The sequence below is a fragment of the Plectropomus leopardus genome, chromosome 14 (genome assembly GCF_008729295.1).
Source record: "Plectropomus leopardus isolate mb chromosome 14, YSFRI_Pleo_2.0, whole genome shotgun sequence".
Classification (NCBI taxonomy): domain Eukaryota; kingdom Metazoa; phylum Chordata; class Actinopteri; order Perciformes; family Serranidae; genus Plectropomus; species Plectropomus leopardus.
Window position 1 is genome coordinate 24,794,844 of NC_056476.1, and position 10,591 is coordinate 24,805,434.

At 38.5% G+C, this 10,591-nt stretch overlaps 1 protein-coding gene across 1 annotated transcript; it reads right to left on the minus strand.

Moving 5' to 3' along the window:
• Positions 1-3,316: 3,316 nt before the first annotated feature.
• Positions 3,317-10,530, minus strand: qrsl1 (glutaminyl-tRNA amidotransferase subunit QRSL1). The gene is made up of 11 exons (XM_042500347.1): positions 10,437-10,530; positions 8,902-9,061; positions 8,725-8,823; positions 8,554-8,650; positions 8,277-8,438; positions 7,951-8,126; positions 6,624-6,736; positions 5,575-5,767; positions 4,736-4,853; positions 4,309-4,514; positions 3,317-3,834 (listed from the first exon to the last, which is right to left on the minus strand). The coding sequence occupies exons 1-11, from the start codon at positions 10,458-10,460 to the stop codon at positions 3,617-3,619; spliced, it is 1,566 nt and encodes a 521-aa protein (XP_042356281.1). The 5' UTR covers positions 10,461-10,530; the 3' UTR covers positions 3,317-3,616.
• Positions 10,531-10,591: the final 61 nt, after the last annotated feature.

Genomic DNA, 10,591 nt, shown 5'->3' on the forward strand with positions numbered 1-10,591 from the left:
GCAATGGAAACACTTTGTTTTAGCTTTTATAGGTCACATGATGCTATGACTATGTACTTGTCAAAAGGAACTGGCTCCCTCAGGCATGGTACAGCAGGCGCTGCAAGAAGTGTTACTGCATTGCATAACTCTTCAAAAGTTGAGCGGATCATTCAGAAGTTTTGAATCACCAATTCCTCTTTGAAATCCTGTCCTATCACCTCCCAGAAATCAGTGCCATATAAGGGGCTCGCCTTTCCATTATCGCTCATGTAACACGCCTATGCCGCCTTCGATTGGGAATAATAACAGCTAGTGCGGTGGCTACAATAGAAATAAACCTGCTAATGTTTTGAACATCCACCACCATGCTTCTTGGAATGTTATCTCATGAGGAGAAGTTGTACAAAATCGCAAGAGAAGTCGCATAACATCACTCAATGTAAACACAGTCCTTTCGCAATTGTGTTTTATCAACACTTTGAAACTATCACTTAGGTTTTGTGCAAATCTGTAATGGAAACCCACCTACTGAATCAAAAATACTTGACACTGCTGTGTGAGTGCATGTGAATGCTAAACTAAGTAGCGGTTATGGTTGCCTCGATCACCAGTGTGAGAATGGGTGATTGTGACAAGTAATATGGAAGTGCTTCCATTGGTCAAAAGACAAGAAAGATGCAACACAAGTGCAAAACCGTTCAATTTAAGATTCCATATTCCAATTCACTGGGCAGAAGCTTTAAATGAGCTGTATGCAACTTTCAGGGTATATCTAGGATTCAGAGTCTGAGCCTGGATTGTCTGCACAAGGCTCTCAGAATGCAGGTGGCTGAGCCAGTAGGTAGCAGCTAATGGTGCTAACATCACACAGAGTGCTAACAATGGCAACAGTGCTAACAGAGTTAACAGTGGTAACATGGGGGGGATTCACATGCCAGCCCAGCTATCACAACAAGAACAGAGAAGTTCAAATGTTAACACACACAAATAGCAATAATAGTCTGCTGCTTTTGAATAACCCTTTAAGACTAAAAGCAGGTGGAAAGAGCTGGCTCTGAAGTCCAAATATGTAAGCAAGTGAAGTTCCAAAAATGTCAAACCAGTCCTAAATGAAGCTCTTATTTACTAACGCACCTACAGAAAGCCACATGCTCTAACTAGCCTCTTAATCCTAATCTGGCCTTAATGTGGCCATGACTGGTTAGAGTCAAAAATAGATGCTTTGTGTTGTTCTCAGACTGAGATGTCCTCTTTTCAACTGATGAATGGGTTTAATACTAAATTTAGCAAGTATGTTAGCTGCATGCTAATTGTAGCAACAGTGAGCTGGGATTTGGGGATTCCTGGGCACTATAATAAAATTAGGGAATGTTGGACCTGATCTTAAATAAAACCATGCTACAAATAGCCTTTCTCCTTGTTGTAAGGTCATTGTAGTCTGGAAACTTTTGAGAAAGTGAAAAAAAACTGCCAGTGCAGTAAATATATTTCACCTTACAAAGTATTTTTTTTAAATAATACAATCATTTATTACTAATTCTTTCTTGATTAAGATTAATTTGTAGGACAAAATCTAAAACTAAACATTTCTTTTGCTATGCACATTTTTCACTAAGAATGATGTGCTTCATTTAAGTGATGTGATATTAGGTAAGAAAATTAAAATGTCAAAACTGTTCTACAGAATACAGAAGGAAGTAAGACTGTTGCATTGTTTGCTTGACATTTTGGAAAACTATATTGAAACACTTATCAGTTCAATAAATAAAAATACACAGGCCTATAGGTAGAGTAGAAGCCTATTAAAGTATAAACTTATATAGTTGAAGAAAATAGAGGAAGACACACATGCCTGGTCACAGCAGAAAACAGGGAGATGCAATTTCAGTTTTTTTTCAGCAGAGGTTACGTGACAAGCATGCAAACCTCTAAACTGAAAAATGAAGCATCATTTGTCAACCCATCAAAGGTCCAGCAATCATGAAAACACTATTTTAGTTGTATGCCTTTTGCACAGAAGATTTTGATACACAAGATCCTTATTTGTAAAAAAAAAAAAATCGTTCCATGTTGTGCACTTTTTGAAAAGTCTTAATCATGAATGTAACAAAGACAGCCAGATTTCCACTTGCAGAGAAATGGTGCAGGATTATGTGGAGCTGGAGTCAATTGAGACTCTGTAAGCACTCAGTGGAGCGCCTCAGTTCAGGACAGTTTCCAGTGCTGTAATTGGCTGCATGGACTGATTTCACTTGAGCTGATTCCAGCACTTAAATGTGGACAGTCTAAGTATTTCAGGGAAAGTGTCTGCTTGAGCCAAAATGGTGGTTTGGTCATGCAAAGTTGTTACCCAACTCTTCTGCAAAATTTCTTTCTCCACTTTCACACTTGATTCAGAAGATGCATTTGATATTAAACAAATTTAAAAAATGTTTGCGGAGATATTTGGAGATCTTCTCAATTTAGCATGCTAAGATTTTCAAACTAACACTTAACACCTGATGGGAATGTAAATACTTTAGCAGGCATTTGGTCCTAAAACAAATTAAAATCAAAATAAAAAATGTGAACCCCATGGAAGTGCAGGAGGAAAAATCAAATGTCTAAAATAGCAATCCAGCTAATAATTTAGGAAATATTTCATTCTGAATCAAAGTGGTGGACAGACTGACTGTCATCCATAGAACCACGCATATTTTTTTTAAAAGTTGATTAATGGACAGGAAATTATTTTGGCAGAACATTATGATGTCACAGTGGAACTGACCTTTTAAGATATAAAATGACATCACTTTATCATTTTATCCTATTAATCATTTGTGTGAACATTTGTCATACTTAGCATAGGAATTCTTGAGTTTTGGCCAAGAACATGTTTTGTAGTGTTACAGTGACCTTTGACCACCAAATTCAATTAAATTCATTTTTTAGTCCAACTAGACGTTTGTGCCAAATCTGGGGAAACTCCCTCAAGGCATTTTTGAGATGCTGCATTCATGAGAATGAGACAGATGGGTTCACGGTGACCTTGACCTTCTACCATCAAAATCTTATCAGTTCACCTGTGACTCAAAGTGGGTGTTTGTGCCAAATTTGAAGAAATTCCCTCAAAGTATTCCTGAGATAACACATTAATAAGAGTGACATGAATGCAAGGTCACAGTGACCTTGACCTTTGAACACCAAAATCTAATCTCTTTGTCCTTTAGTCCAAATGAACGCTTGGGCCAAATATGAAGATATTCAAGGTGTTCTTGAAATATCACATTCATGAGAATGAGTTGGACAGACAACCAAGAAATGATATATTAATGAATATCACTCTATCCATAAATTACCCAACGTGCTTATATTTAATGGCACTACCTCCAAGCAAGAAATACAGCAGCTGGTAAACACAATATCTCTGCACCTATAATGTGGTGCACATAGTAAAACAGTGAGTTTATCCTTATGTTTCATTCCATCAAGGAAATTAATTAATTAATTAAGCTTTAGCACTGTCTGATGGCCAAAACTCCGAATAAGATATCTATTAAAGGCTTCTTACAAGTCGAGTATGTCCATCATAGTTACACCTTTAGTCTGTTATGTGTCTTTGTCAACAGTCAGTCTCTTGTGTCCACAGTTGTCCTCACACAGCTGAAGTCTGCTCTCTTTTGGTCATTCCTGTGTCATTCCTGCTCTGGCTGGAGTCTCCATAGTCACTGATGGAGGGAAACCCGACCTTCTGCTCGATCCATTGAGCAACACTGAGCAACTTCTTGTCTTGGAGGGCGGGGCCTATGAGCTGTAAACCAATGGGAAGGCCCTGTCTTGATAAAGCAGTTGGCACGGAAACAGCAGGGAGACCTAAGGGTGAAGATAGATAGCGTTGAAGGTAAATTGAGGGAAAGGCAATGATAAGGATCTCAAGGTTAGTTAAAGGTTAGTTGAGAGAGTGATAAAAGTCTAACTGAAGGTAAACACACTCCTTTACGACTCTGAGGGACACTTAAATCTAAGCTAAAAAAAAGATGTATTGACAAGGGAATTACTTTTTTTTTGCCATCAGAGAAGAACAAAGAAAAAAGAGAAGTGAAATACTCATTTCCTCCTTTTAATTTCACTGTGACATGTCTGCTCTGATGTGCCTTTGTTACAGGATGAAAAAAAAGAAGCATTAACTAAAGAAAGGTAGTTTTGAATGAACTTTTTTTTGAGTGTGTGGGTGTATACATTTTGTGTGTATCCATGCGTGCAGAATATATAAGTTCCTGAATCCTCCCACACTTCCTATGAGCAATTCTGCCTAAAGGTCTCTTTTTTTTTTCCTCCTTTCTGTACCTGCCATGTTGGCAGGCTGGGTGAAGACATCTTCCTGCACGCTGCGTGTACGGTTGTCTTCCTGTGTGAAGTCGGAGTAACGGGCTGCATCAGTCAGAGTGGTGGGCGTGAGCAGCACATCAACACCTGAGCTGAACACACGTTTGAAATCGTCTGCAATCAGCCGGCGGACTTTCTGAGCCTTTACGAAGTAGTGCTGGTAGTTCCTGAGGGGGAGGATGCCCACAGTTAATTCGTGCTGTTTAGGAAATATTAAAGCTCCACTTTTAATCTCTGATATATTTCATGAAAGACAACTTGAAAAATAACCACATGACAAAACGGTCAAGCAAAAGAAAAAACAATAAAGTGGCACACTGTGCGCTCTACACCGGTGCATGGTTCATGAATCACAGGGATGCAAACAGGTCCAAGCTTGTTGTCTTACTGCTTGAGCAGAAAGTAGTTCCCAGGCATTATTCTCCCTCTCACTACATCGTTGAAGCCCTCGTGCCGGCTTGTGGCATACATGGCCTCCGTCGAGCTGTCCACCTTGCTACGATGGCCTGACAGAAGAGGGATGAAAATGAATAGCATTTCTGTTTAATAATCCAACAGATTTTTGGTGAAATCTTGTGTGTGATTTGGCACCTAATGTTAAATGCTCCACACTGCACTGAAATGGGGTTTTTTTTCAGCTAAAAACATCAGGAGCTCATCAGGAAACACCATGCATCTGGTTGCTATGATATGGAATATCCAAGCATCAGAGAATTTTACCTATTTATTTAGATATTTTAGTCTGTTTAACTGTTTCACTATTTAATATACCATTTTATTATTTTCAACATATTTATTTATCATTTTACTTTATGATGTTATCCTATTTACCTCTTACCTACTGTTTGAGTATTTCACTAATGTATTTAATTAATTATTTATTTATCATTATTATTACTTTTTTTTAACTGAAATGCAGTGATAACAGAACAAGTGAAGGCGAGTGCAGGGACATACAAACAGACAAAAGAAATTATAAAAAGTGACAAAAATACAGAAAATTAAAGTACAGACAGAGTAGAACATAAAGAAAACAAGTAAACAAAAACAAAGGGAATTAAAAGGGGATAAAACAAGCGTTCAGTTTGATAGGTATGCAGGACAAGAGGCGAAAGAAAGACATCTAGCAGAAACTGTATACAGATATGTGTATGTGTGTGTGTGTGTGTGTGTGTGTCAACGTTTTGGTGGACTCAACCTCTTTGTATATTTTTTACAGGCTCATACCGTATTCTAGGCCGTCAAAACGGGCCATGTTAGACGCCACCTCGGCGCAGCACAGGACGTAGTAGCACACAATGGAGTGCTGGGTGTGGGGGAGGGATACTTGCTTCACCTGCGCCCCCGCCCTCTCAAACATGTCCGCAACACGACTCCACTGCGCTAGAGTCTCCTCAGACAGCCCCGGGGCGTGGTACTCCTGACATACATTAAGAGACAGGAAAGATAAGCTGCTTTAGGGAATGTATGCATTTGTGTTCACAGATATTATGTGAAAAGTTTTACATCAGGACCATCTTTATATACACAGAATGGATCCATAGTTTTCATTAAAAATCAACAGACAAATAACAAAAAAGCTTTTTGTCACAATCGAAGACAAAGACAACACATAGTATAATATAGATATGCCTTGAAGAACATAAAGAGAAGGGAATTTATTTAAATTTGGCACAAACATCCACCTGACTGCATGATGAACTAATTGGATTTTGATGGTCAAAGGTCAAAAGGTCAAGGTTACTGTGACCTCGTCTGTCTTATTCATGTAAATGTGATATCTTAAGAACACCTTGATGGAATTTCTTTCAATTTGGCACAAACGTGTACTTGGACTCAATGGCGAACTGATTAGATTTTGGTGGTCAAAGATCACGGTGATGCATCTGATCACTCTTGTGAAGGCGATATCTCAAATACACATTGAGGGCAATTCTTAAAATTCAGCAAAAATGTTCAATTGCACTGAACAATTAATTAATTATATTTAAGTGCTCTCACTGTGACCTTGCATCCACTTCATTCTCACCAGATATTGTGTTATAATTCGAGTTGTATACACACAACAAGTCTGTTCCACATCACAAGTTTTATTTCTGATAGCCTGAGGATTTCAGTACTCTGCCCTTAATTACAAACATCTTAAATTTAAATGAGATTTGTAATATCTTTTTCAAGTGTCAGCTGACAGCCTTGACATGCTCAGGTTAAAAAGCTGACAGTGATTCTGAGATGAGACAAAGGAGATACTGATTTTAATTCAGAGCTATACTCACCTTAGGGATGCCTACACAGATGTTTTTGACATCAAAGAATTCAGGTAGCTCTGTCAGGGATGAGGGAGCAGGAACTGTTGTTGAGTCTCTTGTATCAAGGCCTTGGAGTATACCTGTGAATAATAGAAACCAAAACCAATGTTAGGTCCATCATTTGATTGCAGTATGAAAAATGCACAACCATGCAGAACTGCTGTCCTGATTCATTTTCACATATATTCAAAGGTGCCCTGTGGAGATTTTTATATTTTGTGGACGCAAATATAAAGTAAATGTTTCTCACAGAAACACACTGTGCGTATCCTTGAGGTCTAACAATCCTATTACATGCATTCTTTGTGAAAAATGCTACTTTTCTAACATGAGAATTGGCAGGATTGTGCTTATCCTGTTCCTATTGCAAACAAGATCCGCAGCCACTGGTAACCATGGCTCCATAGCATTACTATTGGTCAAAACTCCACTTTAATATTTTAATATCAGTATTTCTTTTGGTATTTGGGTAGGCATACATGTAAACTGGGTTAGGGTTAGGGTTAGGGTTAACCCTAACCCTAACCCTAACTGGATGTTGGGGGTAAAGATGATAAAATGACTACATTGTTTTAATTTTTGAATGTATTAGTTAACTGTGGATTCGATGTAAAAACTCTCCCATGCCAGCTAAAAACCCTGTCCTGTGTCATGACTGCTGGGTATGGAAATTTTATTAATTGGTCCCATCACACCTCCTGAGGTGGTAATCTGCAACATTTACTATGCATTAATTGATACTTACAAGTGAACTGGCAGGCATTTTGACCAAACTGGCCAGGGGACCAAAACAAGGGAAGTTCATCATAAGATTCTAGTTTTATTTTATTTTCTTATTTAACAAGGTAAGTCATTAAAGGCCTTTCTTAGGCCTGGTCCACAAGTACATGGGTATATATAAAAGTGTAGCTGTTTTTAAATGTGTTTTGGTGTGTAATGGTGTTTAAGGTCACTGGAAATGAACCATTTGTAAAAACTTCTTCCAGGATACAAATTAAAAATAAAGTCAATTTTCGAGTTTTGGGCTGTTACATCATTGGAGCGTGTGCCGTTTTCTCCTTTGTGAAGCGTCACAAACCTTGCTTACAGGATTTTGTATGTTTACGCATAAATACTGTTCCACTATATTCAGGGTTCCTGCAGCTTAAGTCAAATTCCATTTAAGACTTTTTAAAACACCTGTGTAAGCGAGGAGTGTGCCCTAGAAAGAAAAAGTTGGAAATATAGAATGTCCATCTTCAGGAGCTCACATGCTTAACTTTCGTCTAACAAAAGGTCATCAATAGTTTCCTACCTAAGACGGTGGCTGCATCGTTGACACTGCGGGTCATAATGCCGGGGACGTCCAGGGAGTTGACCAAGGGGATGAGACCGTGTCTGGACAGCAGACCGTAAGTGGGCTTCAGGGCCACAACACCACACAGTGCTCCAGGGTTACGAGTAGAACCACCTGTGTCTGAACCCAAAGCCCTGCCGCGACATTACAAACACAGGACATTTTAATCAGAGAGAAAAAAAAAAACATTTTGAATCAAATCATTCCATTTGTGTTACTTTGCAACATATTTGCCTATTTGGAACAGTTTTCCTGAGCCAGTGAAGGTGAGTGTGTTCCCTCACAGGTAGCTGGTGAGTGAGGCCACAGCCGCAGCACTTCCTCCTGAACTTCCTCCAGTGATGACCCAGTCCGAGTCTGGCGCTGCCCCCGTCTGCTCTCTGTAGGGAGCAGCATAGCTCCAGGGGTTTCTCACCGGACCGAAAGCTCCATCAGCACTGCCCGACCTGCGTGACAAATAAACATTTAGTAAAAATCATACAGTGATAACTATCAATCAACATCTAGCAAAAAACATCTTTACTTATACACAGCCATTGACATTTATAAGAGTGGCCTCACCCCATAGCAAACTCATCCATGTTTGTCTTCCCCATGAGAACAGCCCCTTGGTCAAAAAGCTTCTGGACCACTGTAGCATTGTAGGGTGGAGTGTAATCTGTAACGCAAGTAACATTAAGTTATCATCGTTAAATATAAGACATAGTAACACTGACTGAGGTTCACACAAACCTTTCAGCATCCTGGAGGCACATGTTGTCTTGATCTTTTCTGTGCAGAAGTTGTCCTTGACCGCAAAGGGAATTCCATCCAGAAGACCTTTTGGGTTTCCTGGTGAAAAAAACAAGATTAGTAACACCTATGACTTTACTCAAAATAAACAGAAATACACACTCACGTGCACCTCACCTTGCAGCAGTCGGGTTTCTGCTTCTTGAGCCTGCTTCAGTGCCAACTCCTCTGTCACAGTGATGTACGCGTTAAGATGTTTTGTTTTCTTGATGCGGTTCAGACACTTCCTACAGAGCTCTGTCGGGGAGATTCTTCCCTCCCTGAGCGCCAAAGATACCTAAAGAAGAATGAGGAAATACCAGAGGTGGAATGTCACTCAGTGATTTTACATTTTGCTTTGTCACATGAGGAAAAACAAGGTGTTACTAATAACAGTCATAAATGTGCGACAGTTAGCCAGCATGCAAAACACCAGAAACCTGAAAGCAGCTACATGGAATTCAGCCATCATTAATTTTGTTGTTTACACCTGTGTTTTTTTTTGTTTTTTTTTTACTTTTTATCTTTAAATGTCCTCCATTATATAGGCTTTATGCTGTAATAAGCACAATTTTGAGTATTCACATTTACCCTGCTTAATACTTCTGCTTCAGACATCCAAGTTGTACTTTTTAGTCCAATATATGTATCTGACAGTTTGTAACAAATTATGTTGCAAATAAAGATTTTGCATACAATAAATATGATGCACTGCCCCAGATTACACCACCCAATTGTGCATACAGTGTTTAAAAATAGCCATACCTTGACAGCATATAAATCCTGCTAACATGTTAATGCATAAGTCATAATTCAATAATTTATTCACGATAAACATAACAATTTGAATGGGGTCTTTCTGCATAATGAAATCTCCCTTTCAAGATGTTATTGTTTATTTTTAAGGCAATGCTAATTCACTGGATTTCATGATAGCCCCAAGATCCTGCTTAGTAGATCTCAAAGACACAAATCTAAATTTGTTGTTTTAAAAATGTAATGTTTTAAAGTTTTTTTTCCTACACTAATGCAGTCTCTGGAACATGTAAATACTACTAAAAGTTTATCTAGCATGAATAATTATAACCAATTATTTGGCCATGTCTGCTACTTAATTTTAAAATGTTTTCTCCTTTATATTCTTTTTTTTTAGTTTGTCATTTGTCTTTTTTTAAGCAGGATGTCTGACTTAATATACTTTTCTAAAAAAAAATCTAATTATTTAAAATGATCCTTGATGTATAATTTTTTGTCTTCTTTTCCCAAAAGTTCTCTAAGCTCTATGCTTTATCAACACCTATGTAAGAAATAATTTTTTATTTGTTTCGGGGACTGTTAAGTGCACTTAAATTTCGTTAGCACCTTCACAGAGTAAAATAAGACAGTTAGCAGTTCAGTAGCTAAATCTTTTAATTTACAATACTCATACAACTACGTAATACAATTCATTTCACGAAGCAGAAAGCACACCCTGTAAAACCATATTAAACTATGTAATGACAGCATTATTTAGCTGCTGAGGCACATTAGGAAGCAAAAGCATCACAAACTCTGCAGATGTCACCTGAGCTAGCTATGAACTGACAGTAAAAAAAAACGTCAAACATGCAGCTAAAAGCGCGAAACAGACACGAAAAAGTAAGCTCGAAAAACAAGCGAACAGTCGCACTTACCTCCCTTATTGTCAGGCTGAGCATGTTTCCAGTTCTTTGGCGACAACCTCTCACATTAACAACAACCTTTGCACGGTGTGCAGCCCTAGCAGGCTGCCATGTTTGTTTCAATAGTCAACGTCCAACAGCGCTCTCTGTGATTGGACGAGTGCTGA